Genomic DNA, 23,708 nt, shown 5'->3' on the forward strand with positions numbered 1-23,708 from the left:
AATAAGAAGGTTTCCCTCTTGATACTGACCCTGAATTCAAGAAATTTCTAAAATCATACATTAACTGTAAACAGAAATCTGAACTTCAGCACCAGGAAATTATTTGTCTCAGCCTATGGTAGCAGTCAAAAGCCTCCTCCCTCACACTGCTTCAAGATAATGAAGTTATAACCTTAAAGACTTTCTGTAAAGAGATTAGCTATTTCACCAGTCTTGAGTGCCTAAGGGCTACAGAAGACAACAGCACTGAGTGTCAGAAAAAATTCTTCCTTTTCATTTCACAGCAGTGTGGGAATTGAATGTTGTTTCTGCATCAGAACAAAATAAGAATTTTGCTAATTTTCTGGCCTCTCTACTGTTTGGGTCCTTTATTAGAACTAATAGTTCTTTTCAGGGGCCTTTCTACTTTATTGGGGTTCTCTGATAAGTTTTCATTGCTAATCCCCTAGATAAATCTTCCCCAACAACACATACTTGGTATGTAAGTAAAGTAATATGTATGTATATATATACATATAAGCTAGTAACAACTTATGTATAGCCAGCATTGAGAATATATGTCGCACACATTTGTAAGATATTATTCTGTAAAACATCATTTTCTCAAAGCTTGCTGGGGACACAGATGAACCAGTCCAGGCAAGTCCTGGGCAAAGGTTGTGAAATCCTTTTTCTGGAGAACTTTGATGCATAAATCCTGGGCAAGGGTTGTGAAATCCTTTGTCTGGGGGACACAGATGGACAAGGCCGGGGCAAGGAGAGAGAGATGAGCCGCAGCTAAATGGCTGTGCTCTTTTGTGTGGGCTTATCTCAGGATGATGGCCATCTCAGGGGTTACTCACATGACTCTTGCTCAAGCGCCCAGGGATTTCACATAGGTAGGAGAACAAGTAGGATAAAAGAGGAATCGAAAACCATGAGGACGGGTGTCTGACATCAGATTCCTCACTACGGAATTCCTGCATGCTGACAGACTCTCCTGGGCCTGCTACCAGGCAAGGGGGAGAAAACAGGGTATACAGGGAAAATCAATATTCTGGCCAGAATATGGATCTGATGAAGATTGGGTGTGTCAGATTCTGAATTCATATGTAAAGAATAAAACCCCCTTTTCAAAGGAGGAATCAGACTACACTGCTTGTTGGATTCAAGAAGCCAGTCTGTTACTAGTAAGGAAATGTCCGGAACAGGAAGGGGAGGAACTAGAAAGGAGAAATAATCAATGGGACCCTCTAAAGAATCTACCTCCCCCATATAACCCCAATGTAGCCCCAAGGGCAATGGCTGTAGACCCAGAAAGAGAAAATGGGGAAGCACATGGGGTCATTTCACAGGAGGGGGAGGTATGCTGGGCTCAGGAAAGAGTTAGAACAATGTAAAATGGATATTGAAAATTTTCCCTTCCCTAAAACTAACCATACCAATGCCCCCATGTATCCTTTATGGGAGGTTCCACTGGGACAAGGGGAAATAGGCTATGTAAATTCCCCACTCACTAGCTGAGAAGTAAGGAATTTTAAGAAGGAAATGAAATCCTTAACTGAGGATCCTACAGGAGTAGCAGAGCAATTAGATCAATTTCTGAGGCCAAATTTCTACTCATGGATGGAAATTATGTCTATTATGGACATATTGTTTACTGGAGAGGAAAGAGGTATGATTAGGCGGGCAGCTATGCAAGAGTGGGAAAGGAATAACCCTGCTGGGTGTCCTGAGGTGGTACAGGCGGAGCAAAAATACTCAGTGGAAGACCCTAACTGGGACAGTAATAATCCACACCATCGGCAAAATATGAAAGACTTACAGGACATAATAATCACCGGGATTAGGGAGGCGGTACCCAAGTCCCAGAATTTTACCATGGCATTTGAGGTTCAGCAGAATAGGGAAGAATCCCCTAGTGAATTTCTTGAAAGGCTTAGAGACAGAATGAGAAAATACTCAGGGATGAATCCTGAGGATCCTGCAGCCCAACGGCTCCTAAAAGTTAATTCTGTAACTAAGGCGTGGCCAGATGTGCAAAAGAGGCTTCAGAAGATAGAAGGATGGAGTGAGAAGTCCCTGGAGGAGCTCTTATGAGAGGCTCAGAAAGTGTGTGTTAGAAGGGGAGATGAGAAAGAAAAATAAAAGGCAAAGTTAATCGTTTCCACAGTGGAACATGTGGCGAAAAAATAAACGGGTAATGGAGAAAAGAACATGGAAGGGAGATTGGGCCCTGGAGGGAAGCAAAGAGAGGAAGGATGCCAAGGATATTGAGTGAGGCCCCAGTTGGAGCAGAGTGCTGGGAAATGTTTTAAATGCAGTAAGCCAGGACACATAAGAAGAAACTGCCCTGAGTGGAAGAGGGAGAAAAAGTTACTAGCAGCTTTGAATTCAGAATAGGGGCATCTGGGGCTTTCAAAAATTTGGTCCCACCAGGAGCCCTTTGTAAACATGAGAGTGGGACCTGAGAGGGAAGAGGTTGTGTTTTTAGTTGATACTGGGGCAGCTCGACCATCACTGGCCCACAAAGTGTCAGGACTCAAATTGACAAACGAGACCCTAAGAAGATCTGGCCTATGACTAGATAGCTCTAGCTTGGTATGGGAAATATGGGAAATGATACCATCGTGTCCTGTGGAAAACAGGATGCAGTGGACATCCCTGCTCCCTCTTATCTGCTGGCAAGGCCTGGAAGATGGGAACAAAGGAGTTTCTGCTGAGATCCCAGAGTCAGAAGCTGCCACTATAAGGAGAGCTGACTCAACCACTTTGGACTTATAAAGAGTTGGTACTACCATTGAAAAGGGGCCATCATTGCCGTGGTCACTGTCGTCATCAGCAGAGCAATGACACCCAAAACCCACCACGACTGAAGATGAATGGCTGAACTCTGAACCACGCTGGATCCATGGTGGTGACTGTCTCCCTCTTGCTTGGATCTTATCCATAAAAGGAATTGCCAGCTGCACAGCCAGCAGTGCTTGCCCCACTGTATCCTCAATCACCTCAGAAGGAGGAGGAGGAGGAACACGGACCCTCAGGACATTACAGTATCTGCCCTGGTGACTTGCTTTTCTTTCCTTTTTTCTCTCCTTTCTTCTTTATCCTTCCTCGCTCAGTTTTTAATAAGGGCACATCACTGCTCAATCAGCACTTGGCTCTGTTCTGTCTTGGCTTGGGGCTGTGATTGCTGTAATGAACTGCTCTGGCTTGTAACTTGTAACTGTCCTTGGAAACATTCAAGGTCAACCATGACAGAGCTCTGAGCAAGCTGATGTAACTGTAGGTGTTCCTGTTCATTGCGGGGGAGTTGCACTAGATGACCTTTAAAGGTCTCTCCCTACTCAGATGATTCTGATTCTTTAAGACAGCAAAGCCTTTTTCTCCTTCCCCTTACCCCAAAGCATGACATGCAATTCCAGGTACTCACCTTAGTTCCAATAAATTCAGCAGCCAGATTCAAGTAGCCTCTGATTCATATGATTTGCCATACCCTGTAAGATAGTCCTCTGTGCCCAGAGTAAACCAAATAGAGTAATTTAGCTTTCTAGTACAACCCTCTGTAAACAAGAGGGGCACAACCCTCTATAAACAAGAGGAGGGTTTGGGACTTAAAAGCCTTCTTGGGTTTCAAAAGTTTTTCCACATAAGGGATTATTAAAATCTACTTTCTTGGCTCTGTATTTAAATGAATGATTACAGCAGAACAGTGATTAATTCTTCAGAAGTATTGAGGGTTGTTAGTTAGGGTAGCATGGTTAGGTCATGGGTGGACTCGATGATCTTTAAGTTCTTTTCTAACCTGATTCTATGATGCCACCTTCATAGACACTGGCAGAAGTTCATATTGTACAAGTGGCTTAAATGGATTGCAGTTCTAAATTCAGACCCTAAAGAGAATAAAGATTTTAGGACCTTACAAGATCCAGTATTAGAGAACCAAGTTCAAAACCCAAACCATTTGCTCTCACTATCTGATCAGTGGAGCATCTCCTATGGAAATTATGTTACTAGCAACTCAGCCCACAGCTCTGAACAGTACTTGATTTCTACTGTTTTAATAATCAATAAGCTACTATGGGAATGTAATAGTTGAAGAACATTTTTTCTCCTTTTAGACTTGAAGTACTTTGGTTGTTTTTCTCCAAGAGTGAAATGAGAGCTGCAACCAGAGTGAAGTTCTGCTTACAGCAGTTGCAGTACCTTGTGAGGGGATGGGGGCAAAAGTTTTTCAGCATTAGAGTTCATATCCTCAAAGAATTAGTGCAGATTTCTGCCTCATTCCCAAAGAAAAGTGGGAATGATTGGCATCACAACTACCCTGCTATTCCACAACAAAGGCCACCATCTAATCTAAGTCTCTACTGGACACAAGACCATAAAAGAGATTATATGCATAGAACTCTGCCAGATTTCTGTGATCCATGTATACTCCCCCAGCTAAGTCCTGCTCCCCATATCTGCAAAACTGTTAAGGACATGAGAGCTCACAGCCATTTCAGTGACATAACTGAATTCCAAAGCGTTTGCAAGATGGAGTCTGCATTTTATGGCTCTGTTCAAGTCCTATTACTAGTCTGTAACAGAAGAGCTGGTAACCAAGTGGAGCTTGTTATCTGACAGTCAGATACCTAGAGATGGTAAAAACTAGATCTATGATCGCAGCAATTTCGTTTTCCTCACATTTATCCTGTGTTAAATGATGTTTCCACTGCTGCCTTGCCACAGGGACGTTGCATTTAAAGCTTTCTAAAAACAACACTGTAGTCAGCTTCAGCAGTAGCAATAGCACACACTGCTATTTCCTCCTCCTGGATACAACTCACCTAAAGAATTAGTTTTAAGGGCTCAGAAGAAAGGATGGAATACAGTGGAGCGTTAACTGTCAGCTTCCTGAATGCTGTTCAAATATGTATCTTCATCTCCAACACAAAGCGTTTTTAATCAACACTGCAGTCTTTGTTAAAAGCAAAATCCAGACCTTTGTAACAAAGACCACACAGATGCTGCATGCAAGGGTGGGGGGAAATGGCAAAATTGTGTCCACATTCAAATTTTGAAACAACGTCACTGGTGGTCAGTAGTTCAAAACAGTGCTGGGAACTTCTTCCTTTGATGTGTGCTGAACCTGCAGTTCATCATTCTGCAATTTTTATATTCTTTTGAATTTTCATAAACTGCTCACACAGACACACCATGCTCAATGATCATTTACTGCCCATGGGTTCTAAGAGAACCTCATTCTCCCTGTTTTGAGCTGGGATTTTGTTTCTTCCTTTGTTTTCCTTTACTCTGTCTTCCCCTCTATGACATCTGCAGTTTGAGAAGAGTTCAAGAAAGATGCCATTTTCACATTCAATTTGAAAATTAGTTTAATACTATAAAACTCATTTTTTCACATATTTTGTACAAAAGAGGAGTTGTTTTCTCTTAATTATAGGAGAATTATTTAAACCTTGAGATTCCAGCTAAGTAGGTCCAAAATAAAGCAAGACTGGGTTATCCTGGTTCTGCAAGGCCCAAGTATGGCTTGCCCAAGGTCTCTTTCCAGTTTGGCTCTCATGATTGTGGACCACCTTGATGGAAAGTACTTCACATCATTGACTCTTCGGAGGCTTGTAATGAATTCGGCAACGCTCATTAAATACCTGAGACACCAAAACAGAAGAGCAAAAGCAAATCAGTCTTTGTCCAGAGTCTTCAGACCTACTTCAGGTAGCTGTTCCTTCCTGCCGCACCCAGCTCAAGGCACCCAGCACCACGGTATCAATAAATGCCACTTACCAGCCCATCTGTCTCCATTTGCTTTCTCCCCCGGCTTTACTAAATCCAAAGTGTGCAGCTCAGTGCTGGGGAACTGCACAGCACTAACAGTATTCCCCCTCAGATAAGGCACTTATCATCCTTGCGGTCTGTCTATGTCAAAGACACTGAACTTTTCGGCTCATGGGTTGGTAGGAGGCTTTTTTGTTTGTTATGGTTTTAAAGAGGGAGGGAAATGATCAGCGAGAAGATCGTGACCAGCTGTGTTCTGTGAAGTTCACTGCAGCGTTCCAATCTGGGCATCACATTCTTCTCTTTACTGAGCAAACGCGTTGTATATAGTGATAAGGGAGAAAAGGAGGTGCAAGTGCTCCTGGAAGCCATGTCCATATACTTTGAGTTACTTGGCTGCAGGTGGTGCTGTTGCCAGCATTCCATGCCAACGGCACACTGCTCCCACCTCATTTACCTTTGGCACCTTCTCTGGGTAAAATCTGGGACACAGGACTAGAGACTGAAGACCACTTTACTTTAGCTCAAGCTGCAGAACTCAGCAAACAGTCTGCTTACCCTAACAAGGGCCAGTAAGTATGACTATATCAAGTACAATAGTCTGAATCAAAAGCATAACATGTAGGCTCAAAAAGTTGTCAGTGCTGTTATCAAGGAATTTAATTATTTACCATTTAAGCACCAAAACTTTGACCAGTGCATGTCCTGAAAAGTGGCACGAGCACCACCTAGCACCAAGCCAAGGCAATGGCAGTTACTAAGAACTTGGTATCCATGTGAGAGCACATTTTGCCAAGGTACCCCAGCCCTTCTCTGATACAAATTGTCTTTGATCTTTAGGATGTCAAATTTTGTGAAGTCTCCCCCAGGCTTCACGTGCAATGTGAAGGGCCCTTAGATTTGAGGAAGTTATGCATCATTTTACATAAATATGTTATTCTAGAATAGAATTAGACAATTCTGCAATTGGTCTCCTTATTCAGCATGCAGAACCAACAGCTACTTCAGTAAAAGTGAAGTTTGCAGCATGCCTTACAGCAACAATTGAAGTAATCTTCAACTGCACTTCAAATTTAGTGTACTTTAAGAAGCAGAACACATACTGCAAACATTCATAATAGAGAAAACATGACAGCTCTGATGTATTTTCTTCCAAATGCATGCAAGGCCTGTCCCATTCAATTACCACATGCAGTGGACACCTCTCGAAGGTGTGTAAAGATCTGAGATCAGGCAATCAATAGAAGGAAACTGTAGAAATTAAAAGCCGCACAGATTTCCCATTAGAAGCACTTTCATACTAAGCAAATTGCAGCATTTTCTCCAAGTCATTCTATGTGCACAGATGCCTTAAAGAGTACTGGAAATGTAGTCTAAACTCCTGTAAGGCAGGCTCTCTCACATCAAACAACATTCCAAAAACATTTCAGCTTCCAACACACTATCATGCAATCTTTTAAAGCATATTTAACAGCAACTCTGAAGCTCATGGAAAATCAATATTGCAGTCTTACTAACACTGCCTCCTACTTTTAGAGCATCTACCCACAGACCCCAGGGTGTTATTCAGTCCACTTAACTCCTGTAGCCTACCTGTGAAGTGTTGCTATTGTTTTTCACATGGGAAAAAGCACTCAAGGTACCATAAAATTAATGTTGCCTCGTAAAGTCTGATTTTGCTGTCTTTCATGTATTAATACAAAACACTGCAATAACGAACTCTCACATAGATGTGGTGCAGAGAGATTAATGTGAATGTCTTGTTTTGGAAGTCAGTTACTTGCTTGGTATCAGCCAAACAGATCTCCACCACATGCACTGCTATAAAGCAGCACTTTTCTGTATCTCACTATTGCTAGAGCAACCCAAATAAGTATCTCAAAATAACTGTTTCCTAATCACATATTTCCAGTTTGTAAATGTAAATCCATGTAAATCCATGAGGGTATTTTACAACTAAAAGTCTGCAACACTAAAAAAGAGCAGAGGTCCTCACCTGCACTCCAATAACAACTGCCATATAATAAATGGTATTAAATCCATAGCTTTGACTGGATCTAATTCCATCAGTGGAGTATTTTCACAGCTGAACGAAACCTCAGCTAAGCCTGCACTCATAGGGATGTAATAGTAGAGCTGGAGATAAAACCCAGACAGACATTTATCTTCAAGTCCTTCTCTGAACACTTGCAGGCACCACGTGCATACCTCACCACTTTTCAACGAAACATTCTCCATTTCCAGGAAAAGTCAGCCACTTCTGTCACTAACAAAATGACATAACCTAAAATAACCTAATGCAGCTACAAGAGATCACTGGTATTAGTGCTAAGTTTGGTGCCAACTCTGGGTTTTGGAACAGAGACACTGGAGGAGAAATAGGCCTTTCTCCCCACAACCAACCCCACACCCTTTAAAAATAAAATGGCCAGTGCTTTTCCATGAAACGTTTGCCACTGGTGTTGTTTAAGTTATGGTATTTCTCAGTCATATTCAAGCTGGCTCAAAATTAATTAAGCTTAAGGGCATGACTAATTAATTAATGGCTTTTCTAAACAGTACAGAGACTGAGTGGGAAAACATGTAATTCATTTGTTTAGCTTCCATCCAGCTCTATTATGGTGATGATCTCTAAGAATACAGAAGACATGAAGTCGTATTCCATTTACCCTGATGAAACCTAGAACTAAAATCCTAAAGCTGCAATTAAGAGTGGAGCACTTGGGGCCATCAATCCAGGTGACACCAGAAAGCAACAGCAGGACTGCCCTTCACACTAGGATCATCCATCCAAGCCTGCAGAAACTCTGTCAGAAAGAGGTTTAACTTCTACAACCGCATCCTCCTCCAGCCTCTGCTCAGAAGCATGACTGGCACCAGAGCCATGACTGAAAAGCTCATCCCTGTGGCACTAGAAGGGGCCCAGCCAAACTTTTCAGACAGGCCACCACGGACAAGTTTACCAAGTCCCTAGCCACTGAGTAAGGCTGAGAAGGAGATCTATATGGGAAGCATTCTACAGTCCTTCTTCCCCACCATATCAGCCTCATTTCTCTCCTCCACAGTGCCTGAAAAGCCCTAAAATCTGACTGAAAGCCCTGAAACGACTGACCTGAAACACTTGCCCCAGCACTGCCCTCACTGTTCCTAGTTAGCCTGCCTCATAAAGCATTTGTCCCACAGCTCCAGGCAGGACAGCTCAAACCCACAGCACAGAGCTACATCGCTTTCTAAAATGACTGAGTACCTTCCAGCTTCTGTCATTTACCACTTCTTCAACATTCAGCTCCGACTGCATCAATTTCAACTGTAGAAAATAACAGACAAAGAAAGAAGTTATTGTCAAGACGTTCCTTGCAGCTATCAGCATTCACCACCTCTGCAACTCTGCGACAAAAACCCAGTACCAGGTGCAAATTGAAGTTAATCATCCCAAAAGCCTGGTCCTTCCATTCAGTCAATGCTTTGGGCGGGCTAGGGAAGTCTGCAAGGGGCACCCTGAAAGCAGAAGTTCCTGCTGATTACTAATTCATTCTTAAATATTGCCTGTCAAGATTTGATAGAATGAACTGATCAGCCTTAATGGCTCCACAGACAAAAATTACTTACGGTTGAATAGCACTCAGCACAAGGGATAGCAGTGCTACAGTTAGCTTTGCAGCCTTGAGTTCTCAGTCTTCCACACGTATATTACTGGAGTCAAACAAGATAGCTAGCTACAGAATTAGTGAAAGTCACAGATTCCTGATATAGGATTAAGATCAGGAAGGTATCCCTTCTGCTTCCTTTGCCATCTATCAGCGCACTGACTGAAAAATGGTCTACAAGAACAGATCACATACATTTATAGTCTCTGAAGTTACTATGAGATTTGATTACAGTGGGAAAAACCAGGTTTACACATGTTGGAAGAGCTCTGAAATACCACAGTAAGCAGTTCTAGAGCACTCATTCACTCCAACAGAAATGCAAGAATCTCTGTTTCAGCCCCATTAGTTAATTCCATAGAGCATATGTGACAGCTGTGTTCAGATGACCTGTGGTAATTTGACCCCTCCACCAGTTCCAGAAGCAGAAGAGGTGATATAAGAGTTTGCCATTCATGCCCACAGTTAGGGTTTATTTTTGTTGGAGTTTTAGACTCCAGAATGAATCAACTTGAAATATGTAGTTCCAGGCAGAGAGTTGATGAACAGGTGCAAACCAAGACAGCAATCTCATCTGAAATAAGAAAACCTCCAAGCAGGACATCCAGACATGTACAGCTTACACAGGTGTTGGATGAGTTTTTGCCTACTCACAAGGATGTCAAACCGTTTGAAATAATAACACAGCATTAGTTGGGTGATCAGATGACTGTAGCTAGGCTCTGTAATACCTCTGCTGAAAAGATCCCTAGTGTATCAAGGAAGAGTTTTCCCTACTGGAATACATGAATAGGTTTACAATCATCTTTGACACCAAGCCCAAGCAAAACCACCATTTCAGCCTTTTGCTTAGAGATGCAGATCCAAACAGCAACGCAGTCAGTGTTAATCAGCAAGGCTATAAAGGTGGTTTGGCTTGGGTTGTTTTGTTGCTGGTTTTTTTCCTTCTAAAACAGATTCCAACATTAAGCCCAACTAATTTACTCAATAAAACTAATACTCGTTAAGCTATATTTTTGGGACTTCCAGAATTAACTTGGTTGGCTATTTTGAAATTTCATATAAGAGAACTAAGATAACAACAATAATCAAATGATATTTTTATGTAAGTGGACTAAAAGAATCAGTTGCTAGACCTGCACAGCTCCAAGGATGTTTTTTTTTAAATCAGTAACCCAGAAATAGTAATCTTGCATAAAGTCCCCCAATTTGTACCACTAGCAGTATGAGAGAAGCACAAATAACAAAGAGTAAGATAGATCTCTTCTGTAACCAAATAAAAATTTGAAAGGCATGGTCTTAAAATAGGAACTGTAGTGTCAAGAGAAACTGCCAAAGTTCCAAGAAAAAGAAAAAAAAAACAAAACAAAACTGAACTCCTGGAGAAGAAAGGAAAAAGGGAGAAGTGGGGAGGGGGTGGGAAAGAAGTTTAAATTTGAGGTCACCTGACCAAAGGATTTTTGAGATGTTTACAAATTATGGATTGTTTTTAATATTTGAAATCACCTGTAGTTATTAAATGTTATCACTGCAACCTTCTTATTGGTTTAAGCGATAAGCCCAGAAAATAAGTGATTTAAGGAACTGACTGCAAATGAACTTGCAGAAATTCCTAAGCTATCGCACCTAGTTTCCCCAAAGTACCACAGAACCATAAAATGACCAAAGGTTGGAAAAGCCCTCCAAGATCACCCTGTCCAACCATCCACCTGTCACCAACATTTCCCCACTAAACCGTGTCCCTTAGTACAACAGCTGTGTGCTCCTTGAACACCTCCAGGGGCAGCAACTCAATCACCTTCCTGGGCAGCCCATTCCAGTGCCAGACCACTCCTTTGGAGAAATTTTTCCTAACACCCAAACTGAACCTCTCTTGGCACAACTTGAAGCCATTCCTTCTCATCCTATCGCTAGTCACGTGGGAGAAGAAGCTGACCCCCACCTTACCACAACCTCTCAGGCAGATGTAGCAAGAGAGAAGTTCTCTCCTGAGACTCCTCTACTCCTGACTAAACAGTCCCAATTCCCTCAGCCTCTCAAGACCTGTGTTCCAGATCCTTCATCAGTTTCATTGTCCTTCCCTGGACATACTCCAGGGCCTCCCTGTCTTTCTCATAGTGAGGGAGCCAAAACAGAACATAGTACTTCAGATGCAGCCTCACGAAAGCTGAGTACAGAGGGACAAGTAATGTGGATGCTCTGTAAGTTAGACTTTAAGTGCAAAACCACTTGCCTGACACTTGGTTCTTCAAACGAGTTCACATCAGAGCACTTCTCCAAAAGCATATGTCAAACAGTTCATTCAATGCCTGGAAACATCAACTGATGGACACTGAACCCTTGAGTTCCAGGCATCCCTCCAGGAACTTCTTTAGTTACAAATGCATCAGCGTTTCATTGCTCTGGAAAGAAATGCTCTTTCAAACTTCTGATATGCCATCTAGCCCACCTCTGTTGAAGTACACCTTTCATCCAGAGGCTACAAGATTGAGGTTTGTACATTACAATCCCTTGTGCAAATCCAGAAGTCTCTCTCTCACACAATCAGAACTAAACACCAACAACAGCAACAACAAAAAATTGCTTAACTGCAATTCAAAGCTTCCTGGCAGCTCCTCAAAGTGGACAGGAACCTTGATTAACACAATGAATAAGATGCTTTTCAGGCTAATGATGTAAAAGGATGGCTTTAATGCAGCATAACTATAGAGAGAAACTTTAAAAACACTTCATTATCTTCTAGTGATCATACCTTTGCACCCATTGCCACAATCTGCAGTTGCACTACTTTTCATGAGAACTCAAAAAGACAAAAGGAACCTCCAGACAGATACTCTCCAGAAGAGTGTAAACAGTTACGTCCTACTAGGAGGTGTTTGTCAGCAAAGTTTAGAGTACATTGTGGAGAAGCATTTCTAGGCATGTGGGTAGTGGAATCTCAGAAGATGTGCCATTTACAGGATAAAAGCAGCTCCATTCTGCTCTTATGGTTCTCACAAATCCAGACGATAAGAACAGAGGACAACACTGCCTAAGTTCCACTGCCTAAGCTGGGACTGTTCAGCCTGGAGAAGACTTCAGGGCAGCCTTTCAGCATCTAAAGGGGGCTATAAGAAAGAAGGGGACAGACTCTTCAGCAGTATCTGGTGTGGTAGAACAAGGGGAAATGGTTTCAAACTAAAAGAGGGCAGATTTAGATTGGATACAAGAAAAATATTTTTTTTTTTACAATCAGGACAATGAAGCACTAGAACAGGTTGTCCAGAGTTGCAGTGGATGCCCTGTCCCTGGAGACATTTGAAGTCAGGGTGGACATCAACCTGACTGAGTTGTAGATACTCCTATTCATTGCAGGTGAGTTGGACTAGATTAGCTTTTAAAAATCCCTTCCAACTCAAACAATTCTATTCTGTGAAGTCAAGCTTGCCTTCAGGTTCTCTCCACCAAGGAGATCTTCCCATGTGGGAAGACAACTTCTTACTTCTAAGTGACCCCTCAAGATCTCCACCACTCACCTTTGTCTGCTCTTTCCTGAGTTGCTTTAATAATGCTACATCATCCTGTGCCTTTTCCCTCTCTTCTCTGAGAGTTTTCACTACACTGGAAGTCTGAGCAATGCAGTTTTTGATGATTCTCTCTCGGTTGGTGTGAGCTTCCATAAGCTAAGCGAGAAGAGGGAAAGTCATCAGTAGGTCAGACATCAAATTAAAAAAAACTGTGTTACAAGTTTAAGAGAGACTTTCTGGAATCAAAGTATTGCTGTGCCTACAGAACTTCCTTTGTCTCTATAATCCGTATGTTAGAAGCAACACTGCTTTAAGCAGTAGCTACCAACTCTATCTGGTGGTAAAAGTCAAAGATACACGTGCAGATGACAAACAAACAAGTGTTTTTGAGCACCACAAAACTATGCTAGCACTCATTTTTCAAAGAAAGAATCAAGCCATCTGGAAGTACGTCTCGAAAGAACAGTACTGCAGGATAAGCCAGTCTACAGTGTGATTTTAAAGCAAGGCAGCTTCTACATGCATGTGGTTTAGCTGTGGAGAGAAGTCAAGCATGCCAGCAATGAATACATTAAAGCATGATCTATCAAGTCAGCCTTTTCCTTAGACACTGAGATTCTCCACTTTAGTAGCCACCGCACATCATAAAATCTCAAAAAGCGAGCTGAAGTTAAAGGAACAGACACTTACAGATTGGTAGAGCTCTTTACATGTCTGGCTGGCGTCAACTTTCCCTACAAAGGAGGCTGTAGGAATTGTAGTGTTTAATTCATGGACAATTCTGTCATCAATTGTCCTCATCACCCTGAGCAACTCCTGTATTAAATAAATACAAATTATTATTATTATTTTTTTTTTACCCAAGAGAGTTGAACAGCAAAAAAAGCACCGTTCAGTGTTTTAATAGAAATTTAGGTTTATCTTTAGAAATAGGGGGGGGGTGAGGGGAAACAAACACACAAGGAAGCCACAGTTTCTATGTGCTTGGTGCAAAACAATCAGTTTCCTTAGCAGGAAAGCCAGTGGGAGACAACTGGGCTAATGCAAAGAAGCGAAAACCCGACGAAGGCAGCCCCAGCCCCGCGCTGCACAGCAGCAGGCTCACGCTCGCTTCTCCCTACACGACAGCCTTCTCAGGCGGCAGGGCAGAGCAGCTGCAGCCCGCTCCTGGAGCCCCACAGGCACAGCAGGGGTGAAGAAAACGGGAAGCCGGCCCCAGGCTGCAACCCCTAAAAGCCCTCCGTGGAAGAAGCAGGCCTCTGGCAGGGCTCACGGTATTACCGAGCAGCACCGGCACACCGCGCTGAGCCACCACACTCCGGAACAGCCCACGGGCTCCCACACGTGCCGCTCCTGCACACAGCCTTACTCCATGAAGCCGTGCAGCCCAGTCACGTTAAACGAAGAACCCGATCCCAAGGGCCAATCTGCGGCGGGCAGGGCAGCGCTGGGCACTCAGCCCGCTCTCGGCTGCGCGACGGGGAAGGCCGGAGCCTCCGCGCGCCCCGTGAGAGTGTTACCGAAGGGCGCGCGGGCGGCAGGGCGGAACGAGGAGTCGGGGGGGTCCGGGGCGCCCAGGGCACCGCGGCCGAGCGGTCGCGCAGCGCCACAGCCGCCCACAGCCGCCCACAGCCCCTCACGCCGCCCGGCAGCGCGCTCCCCTCAGCGCCGCTACCTGGAACTCGGCGAAGTCCTCGCAGCTCGCCGCGCTGCTGGGCGCCGCCATACTGGAAAGGCCGAGGGCGCGGCGGCGGCCAATCGCACGGGAAAGGCGGAGCGAAGCGGGGCAGGGCGGGCCCTGCTTTGGGGGGTCCGGAGCTGGCGGGCGGCGCGGCCGGAGGTCGCCGTCGAGCTGCGGGAAGGGCGGCCGGCCCCGAGGGGCGGGTCGGTCGGCCGCGAGCGGGCCTGAGCGTCCCGCCGCCCGCCTCCAATCGCGGGGCCGGGGCGGAGCGCTGCGGAGCAGTGACATTGAGGGGAGCCGCGCAGGGCCGGGCGGCGGGCAGCGACATGTGGGGCCGCGCCGGTGAGTGGCCGTCCCGGCGCGGGGAGCGGAGCTGAGGGGACGGCTGCGCTTCGCCAGGGCCGAGCGGGTGTCCGTCCTCCCTTCGGGCCGGGGGACGCGTAACGCGGTGCTCGGCGCCTCCGAAGGGTCCCGGCCGGGCCGTGAGGGTCCCTGCGAGCGCCGAGGTGCGGGGCCTCCGGGCTGAGCCGCAGACGGGAGAGGAACGGGCTGGTTCTTGTTGTTGCTGGTCCTCTGAAGACCTTGGACGCTGCTGCATTCGGGAGGGCACTGATCCCTTTTCCTTTACCCCAAAGAGAAGACATTTTCCTTCATAAAGAAGAAAAAAGAATGCAATTTATTTTACGTGCCCTTTTATCTTCCAGGGTTTTTTGTTTTGTTGTCTTTGGGTTTGTTTGTTTGTTTGTTTATTTGTTTTCCCTCAGAAATGTTTCGTTAATGAATAAGTTAAGACTTTCTTCAGAGCACGTTTACATACGTAAGGTGTTTTGTCCAGTGAACCGCAAAGCACCTGTCCCAGGTCCCAGCTCTGTCACTGGGAGTGACAAGATGAATAAAACGTGGGTGTACAGCGCTTGGAAGAGTGCTGCCCGGAGCAGAGCGTGTGGCCGAGTAGATAAGTTCTTTGAAGCGGTGTTATGTCTTCTGCCGTGGAAACTGCTCATAGGCTGTAATCGGTCATTCTTATTATTCTATATATGCTTAATAGACAAACTCAAGTGATATGTTTTAGAATTTGTAAAACTGACCTTAATTTCTTTATTAGATTCTGATGGTTTATAGAGTCATCTTTAATTTCTTTATTAGATTTCATGGATTATTATATCTGCGGTTTCTTTCATAGCATTAGATTTGTACCTACTGCTTTTATTTCTTGTTTTCTCTTGAGGCCGGGGGGAGGAACAACCTCCTACCTAAAAGCCAGCCTTCTCACTCCATAACGTTCTGAGCTAGACCTAGCCCCTGGGTTTCCTCTGCTTTCTCCTCCAGATAAGGCTGTTAAGCTGCTGGAAAGAAACATTCCCTCCTTTCTGAGGATGAGTCGGGGAGTGGGGCCGAAGGTGAGCAGGAGGCTCTGCAGCAAACCCCAGGAGGAAAGTCCAGTGCAGCCAAGAGGTAAGTTTGTGATAAAGACTATGCTGTTTCTTGCTGTCAGCTGTTACCAAGGCTGCAGTCATCTGAACAAGAGCCCCTGCTTTTGGGAGAATTAACTCGTATTAGACTGAAAAACTGAGCATTAAAATTGGCAGCAAGATCTTGAATTTCTTTTTTTAACAAAGCCAAGAGGCAAATTTTCTTCCTGTGACAGTAACAGCTTCTGCTTTGTAGTAGGTCATTAATGTCATATTCGATGTATGGCCCTATACTCTGAGGCTCTTCAGCTGGAACTGACTGTTCAGCCCTAACACAAACAGGGTTTTGGAACACTGTACCAGCTAAATACTTCTGCAGTTTTTCCTAGTAGAGCCAGCTCTAGCTGCTCACAGGCCTGAACATGCCCTGCAGGAGAGAATCTGAGTTACTGACTCAATTCATACTTAAGGATGGAGTGGATCAGGGAAAGATGAGGTCATGAAACACTGCCAATGGGACAGTTATGGTGCTCTAATCAGATGCCTGTGTTGTTACTGGTTCCCTTCTTGACCTACTGAAGCTAGATCAAAGCAGTGTACAGATGTGAAGCATTTTGCATAAATGTTTAAAAAAACGAAACAAAGCAAAACACATCTGTACTGGGTGAGACCAAGAATCTCTTTAACAGCGTCACGTCTCTAGTAGTGGCCGATAAAGGGGGACCCTTACATTTTTGTGGGAACTAAAAGAAATAGTGATGGATAGCAAGGATCTAAGGGCGAGTATAAATGAAACATGGCACTGCTGTCCCAGACACAGTGTCTTTGTGTTTAATGATCCTTGTCGGATTTTTGTTCTGTCAGTTTGTGGAGTATCTTGAGGCTGAAACTATTTTTAGCACCCTCATCCTCTGGGAAGGGGTTCCTCAGCTGAACGGCACAGTGAGAAAACATCTTCTCCTTGCATTCGTTTTTGAATCTGTCATATGCTGTTTTTGCTCTGTTCTTAATTCAGTACTCCTTCCAAAGCAGGGCATTTGTGGTCCACATTCGCAGCATCACTACAGTTCTGGTACCCTCTGTTATGCTGGAGGGGTGTTCAGTTGGTGTTTTTCCAGGCTTGATGGGTTTTGGTGTAATACAGTGTTTGTTCTGTGGCGATCACTCCACACCTGTGATCACCCTTAGGAATCTTCTCTACTCATTGCATACCAACTGTTCTTGAGACAAAGGCTCAGTGTTTCACAGGCTTTTCAGAATGCCAGAGTTGTGTTTTTGTAAAGTGACATAGTAACACTGTTGTGTTGCTCATTGTTCCTTTCTTTATCATAGCTAATAATACTGTTTACCTTTCTGTTCTTGAACTTTTCCCCAAACTTCTTCAAAATCCCAAGGACTGCTCCTCAGCACTAAAGATTAGATTATAGTTTGTCTTTCGTATGTGAACTGGAAGTGCTTCTTATTTATAAGTGGAATTCCATTTGCCCTGCCACTGACTCAGGACTCTGAAGGTCTGCAGCTCTTCTCACGTATCCATCTTCTTTATGGTTCATAATAACTGAGTGTTGTCAGCAAACTGTGTATCCACACCACTTCCCAGGTCATTAATGAATCCACCAATTCATTTATGAACGTACATCCATGCAGAATCTATCCCATCCCATTACTTTTTTTGTTTGTTTTGTAGGCTAGATTGTAATGTTACTTAAGGAAACTTTTCCATACTTTATTTTGAGCATTTTGTGTATGGAGGTTGAAAGCCTGAGATGAAAATTAAGGATCTGGTCTTTGCTTATGATCACCTGATTGTTTATACCTACAAATAAGATCTCTCTGACTTCCTGGAAAACTTAAAATTCTTTTATGCTATGGAATAGGATAATGGCTTTTCTGTAGCATTTCCATTTGTTTTCTTTGAACTAATTTAATAGTAGTGGAAATATTATCATCTTGCAGTTTAGGAAGCTTAGATGCTGGAGCAGGTTCTGCAGATTTAAAACTGCAGAAGGGAGGCCATGAACAAGATTTGGCTTTCCCAGCTAACCTGCCCTCAGTTTAATTCACGTTCAGAGGTTTATTAATCTGACCGTGCAATAACCTTTTTGTTTTGTAACCAGCTCTTGCAACTGTACATACAATTCTGGGTTATTCAATCTAACTGGTTAGGGATTCAGCTTTTCTGATTGTCTTTTTTGGTTGGTTGGTTGGTTTTTATTGTAGGTCAGCCTGTTTTCCGGGTGCCTGGACACAAGCCTACAAACTGGGAGAAGAAATGTTTGCTGTGGGCAGGCCATTTCAAGAAGCCAGAGGATATACCAGAGGTTGTCTCGTAAGTGCCAGTTTCAAAGCTGAGAAAGAGAAATTGCCTGCACAGGAATAAGTTGTCTGAATGCAATTCCAAAATACCTTTTTTGAAGGAGAAGGGGTTTCCACAGCTGAAAATCCGTATGCTGCTGTGCTTGTATCATCTTGTAGATGAGATTATGTGGCCTGGAGAATTCTGTATTGCTGAGATGATTTACATGTAAATCACCTAGGTATTTCCTGAAGGGATGGCCAGCATCTATCATTGTTTCATTAAAAAAAATCACATAGCAATTAATTTTTATTCCTCCAATCAAAGATCTTTGCAAATATTAGCATGATCTTTTTCTAATGTTTTCCTTTACATGTCATAGCCTCCTATTGCATCAAACTTTTTTGAGTAATTGAAAAAAAGTAATTGAAACTCACGTAAAGTATTTATTAATGAATGTCTTGAGGGCAGAGGCAGAGGGAAAGTTTCCCCATTGCTGCTGGAATCCAATGTTACTGCCTTGGTCCCTGTGATATAGAAGATAAAACAGGATGTTCTAGTAGAGCTATCTAAAATGAAGATCAAATTTAACAAAAGCAATTTTAAAAAATGCAATTATCAGTTTAAAAAAGCATTTCCAGTGGCATTTAAAAGGGAATTCTTGGCTTTGGCTTGAAGGAAATAGTTCAGCCAAAGTTAAGAAGGGGATCAAGACTACAAAATTACAAAAACTTGTTTGCCTTTTCTAATCTGAGTAAGATTGAGCTGTAAGGGCATGTGATTGTAATTGTATCTTGCAAGACATGGTTGTCAAACGTAACTAATTAAACAAAATAAACACTAAGCTACTGAATTGCTTTTAAAATGAAAGTTGTGTTCAGATGACTGCCTTTTCCTCTTGTATGGTCTAGGACACCCAAGATACTTCAAAAACTAACTAGTAGAATGTTAGATCTACTTCTGCATGTTTCATCTTAAATGTATCCTGAACCCAGGTTGTTCATCCCAGATTATTTGTAAGAACAAATGACCTGGAAGCTAAATTATTAGCTTCATGCTAGATCAATGTGTTCTCTATGATCAGAATTTTTTTTCAGATCAGTACTCTGAAACTGTGATCAAACCACTCTTGCACTCCTCTTCGAAAGAAAGACCAAAAGCTTTTCAGTTCTTACGTCCCATGTGACTCACCATGCCAAACCATCGTGAATCCTTTCTCTCCAAATGTAAGGGTTAAAACATGATACAGGATTTCACATTCACTCATGTTTGCATAGTGTTAGTAACTCAGTCCTGTTAATTCCATTATCTGTTAGGCTTAGCATATAGTTATTTTGTGCCATGATGTTGATGCTTTTCAATGTATAGTATGCCAAATTTCATCAGCGAGCATATTAGAACTCCTTAAGAAGGGGGTCATCCACTCTGTATTCTGCAAGAAGAGTTAAATACTTAGGAGTAGGTCAGTAGTTAGTGTGGAAAGCACATCTGGACGTGTTACACTTCATTGGCCCTTCTCGTATTGATACTCCTAATACACACTCTCCATTTACTGTAATTGAGGTTTAATTTGGTAGAACAAGCTTCACAACATTTGGAAAACTTTAATAGCTATTCCTGTTGTGGAAGATTTCTCTTAGAAAAGATGACTTTGACCAGCTTACAATCCTCCGTGCCTCCTTCACTCTCAGGAAAACAGATTACCTGAACGAAGTCTATTTCTTCTAGCAGGTGGGAAGTTGTAGCCACTGGTATTCTACCAAATCCTGTTCAGAATTTCCAGGAATGTTCTTTTCAGCAGCCAGTGTGAAATTTATAAATAGCTGTAGTAGAGGAAGCCTTCTTTGGAAAATATAAGGTACCATAAATTAAACCATTTTGAATCTCAGAAAAAAAGAATTGCTAAGCTGTGATAATATGCTCCTGTGCTCAGGAAACGCAAACAGTTAACATTTTATTATTCCTTCTGACAAATGTTTTTTTTAACCATTCTTCCGCTATTGAGGGAACACACATTTTACAGTTCTGATGTTGATAAGGTACTCGCTGTATTTGTAAACTTTAGAAAGTAGCATCATAAACCAGCATTATAAAAATATCCTTTTCCTTTTCCTGTCTTCCTTGTAGTGAACATACATACTGAGATACTGCAGTGCACTCAGGTGGTCTAAAAAGGCAACATTCTGTAATAGCTGAATAACTGAAAATTAAAAATGTTTTGTGTGTTTCCAGCTTTGAGAGGAACCCCTTTCTTACTATGATTTGCATCTATCCTGAGGTTGCTCTAGAGATCAGACCAGCCCATTCTTGTAAAACCTTGGGTTTGTCTTTTTGTTGGTGGTGTTTTTGTGAAACAAAGTACTGCTAGTGTAATGCACAGACAGCATGCAGGAGCAATCACACAACTAGCCACTGGTTTATTTAGGTCTTCAGTAATGAGTCTTATTTTATTCTTTCTTGAGGATTGAAGTAATCCGAGCAGCACAAACCACTCTGCGGGTGAAGTTCAGCTACGTAATGATTGCCTTGACAATAATGGGGTGCATAGCGATGGTGATCCGAGGGAAGCAGGTAAGCATAAATTTTTGGCTGGTGAGTGCAAATGCATTTTAACAGAACTGTTAACAGAACTGTTAGTCCTTCCGGTTCCCCAGAAGGTAATGCTCACTGATTAAGTCCCAGGTCAGAAAAGGGTGTCATCAGTGTTAGACTCTATATACAAAAAGTTTTTTCTCCCACTGCCTTCCCAGCCCAGCACGATACATCACTCACAATCTCATCTTGCACTTGTAACTCCTCAGTTTTGCAGACAGGCTGCAAAAGTTTGAAAGGAAAAATAGTTTTCTGTTCTGTTAGTCTGATAGACAGCTAAATGTTCCTTGGGCCAAAAGGATCCATACAGTTAATTGTGTGGTGAACCTATTACAAATCACAGTACCTCTCTATGTGCTGCAACAGCAAGTAGTGTTTCTTCATCCAGACTGAGAATTCTCAGTCTTTAAACAGTGGGGAGTTATGGTAAGCACTAATTCTGTGCTCCTTAATTGTATTAGAAAAGTCTCCCTTTACTCTTAATGGAACAATTTTTTTTCCCAATTACTGTTTAATTGAAAAAGCTGTATATTTAATAGAAAAGCCCTCAAGTGCTGTAGACACCGAGCAACCATCCTCTCTCTACTCCTAGGCTGCCTTTCACTAAAGCCATTCTTCTGATTACAATGTTTCACTCTTCTTTCTGTTAACATTTCCAGGTAACTTTAAAACTGAGTCTCAGTGCCAGCACTATAAATTATTGAAGTGGTAACACTTCTACTTGTCTGCATTCACTTCTCAAAATATAAAAGGATGCATCATTGAAATGAATCAATGGAAAGGCTTCTCCTAGGCACTAGCACAAGAAATCAAGGACTAACAATTTCCAGAAGTTATTCCTCTTAGGTTCACAGAGTATGAACACAAACACTGGAAAAGAGGACAACTGCTTTGGGATGTTAGTTTTCACAGCAGCTGTAATCTATTATACTTAACTTTTTGTTGCTCTGACTTCTGAAGACCAGAGATTAGTGTGAAATACTGACCATAAGCACAGAATACATCTGCTAGTGCTATTAACAGAAGGCCTTAACTTATTCCCAGAGAAATAACGAGTTTAAAGTAAAATTATCTGGATGTTGAATTTTAACCCTCTCTTTTCCAGGTATTGCCTTGGTAAGGATAGGCCAGATATCTTGTAAGCAATTCATCTCTGTGGCCCTTTAAGTGACACTTTCTACTCATGCTTTGTCATTATTTTTGTAGGCTGTAAAAAGGCACGAAACTCTTACAGCCATCAACCTGGAGAAGAAAGCTCAATGGAAGGAAGAAGCTCAGAGTGCATCTGCTAAACCTTAGAGGAGAAAAGGAAGAAACCAAGAATGGGGAAAGAAAAGCTGCTGTCCTTTTCAGCGAGTTGCATCTTTTTTGTGTTCAGCGTTTGTGTTCAAGAATGAATGCATTATGCTGTAGTCATTAAAAACAAACATCTGTTTTCTTCCTGATACCTTTCCTCCAAACGCTTTTTCAATGCATTTAACTTTACTTCATTCATTAACTGTATTATAACTCATTACTTCAGTCATCCACTATTGCTGACTATTCCAGCTCCCTTCAGAAAGAATATTATATGGATTCCATATTTACAGGCTCCCTAAAACTTTCTGCATGAGAGAGCAATTATTAGGCAAGTCCTTGACATGAGAGTAATTGTATGAACTACATTAACACTGTCAAAATGATCAGAAGTTACTGGAAAGCTTGTTTACTTATTCTAGGTCCAATATATTCTCGCCTTCTTTTGCTAAAAAATGGGAGAGGGAATGATAGCGAAATAGCATTCTGCAGAAACAATGTGTTGTAAATAAGAACCACATTTTTTGACTTTTTTTTTTTTTTTTTTAAACACTGAGTTAGCAGTGAGGTAAGAGGAAATTAAAATTAAGAGAAGTATTTTAAAGAATACTGAGCATCAGCTTCAGCCTGTGCTATCCAGTTGTTTACTTAGAGGAATAGGAGAAAGTCAGTCAAGCATTTCTGCTCTCTGGTGCCAAGCTCTTTTTCAAAATTTATTTGGATTTATTTGCATATTTTCCCTTTAAATTGCCATCTGCGCTTTCATGATGCTAACCTCAAGTTTCAGAAGCAGACCCCCTTCCTAATAGCCCTGTTTCTGGCATCGTGTCAGAAGAGTTGCATACTGTTTGTGCTAAAGAGCATTCAGCAGTTGGAGACCAGTGTTTTTTCTTCCTCTCAGTACAGCAGACTGGGATCATCATGGATGTTCAGATGTATTTTCCCAGGACTGCCTGTTAAGTGGCTCCCAGGGACTCCAGAAACAGAAGAGGTATGTGTTTGACAGATGTAGTTTGTGAGTATTTTGCAAGCACAAGGCAGATAGTTTTTCCTGAAACTTTTCTTCCTTGTGCTACTGAAAATTAGCAACATTGCTGAAGAAATTAAAAGTCCTTCAAAAATGCAAAGGATTGTGATTTTTTGGTGCAGTATTTTGTACTGTTCTTGATAGCAAGCAAGCACTGCAGTCCATCTTTCTATGAATTGTATTTCTGGTTACCCCTCCTACTGCTGAGATGTACTCAATCAGATACAACATGCAGTCATTCCACAGAAGTCACAACCAGCAGGTGATGCCACGACCCATTATCATATTCTAAGACAATCACTGCAAGAATGTTGTCATGCAAGCAGACCAGGCTCTCATATTTTCCATTCAGTTAATACCTAGTGGAGGTCATAACTGCAGTTACGTGAACAGATCTTTCATGACAGCTTTTGTTCTTTGTTACACTACTAAGCATATAGGTGCCTGTGCTTACGCTGAATAAAACCAAAGAGCAGAACATCTGCTTCACAGCA

At 42.5% G+C, this 23,708-nt stretch overlaps 2 protein-coding genes across 3 annotated transcripts; one reads left to right on the plus strand and one right to left on the minus strand.

The window, feature by feature from the left end:
* Positions 1-5,336: 5,336 nt before the first annotated feature.
* Positions 5,337-14,879, minus strand: MIX23 (mitochondrial matrix import factor 23). 2 transcript variants are annotated; one of them, XM_048934067.1, is made up of 5 exons: positions 14,586-14,879; positions 13,601-13,726; positions 12,920-13,066; positions 9,005-9,064; positions 5,337-5,630 (listed from the first exon to the last, which is right to left on the minus strand). In XM_048934067.1, the coding sequence occupies exons 1-5, from the start codon at positions 14,877-14,879 to the stop codon at positions 5,580-5,582; spliced, it is 678 nt and encodes a 225-aa protein (XP_048790024.1). In that variant the 3' UTR covers positions 5,337-5,579. The 2 variants fall into 2 exon arrangements, with proteins under 2 accessions (XP_048790024.1, XP_048790025.1); XM_048934068.1 differs by lacking the exon at positions 9,005-9,064.
* Positions 14,826-23,314, plus strand: FAM162A (family with sequence similarity 162 member A). The gene is made up of 5 exons (XM_048934069.1): positions 14,826-14,933; positions 15,921-16,046; positions 18,224-18,332; positions 20,762-20,870; positions 22,098-23,314. Exons 1-5 carry the CDS (start codon positions 14,918-14,920, stop codon positions 22,188-22,190), a joined length of 453 nt encoding a protein of 150 aa, XP_048790026.1. The 5' UTR covers positions 14,826-14,917; the 3' UTR covers positions 22,191-23,314.
* The last annotated feature ends 394 nt before the right edge of the window (positions 23,315-23,708 follow it).

This window comes from Lagopus muta, chromosome 1 (assembly GCF_023343835.1).
Source record: "Lagopus muta isolate bLagMut1 chromosome 1, bLagMut1 primary, whole genome shotgun sequence".
Lineage (NCBI taxonomy): Eukaryota > Metazoa > Chordata > Aves > Galliformes > Phasianidae > Lagopus > Lagopus muta.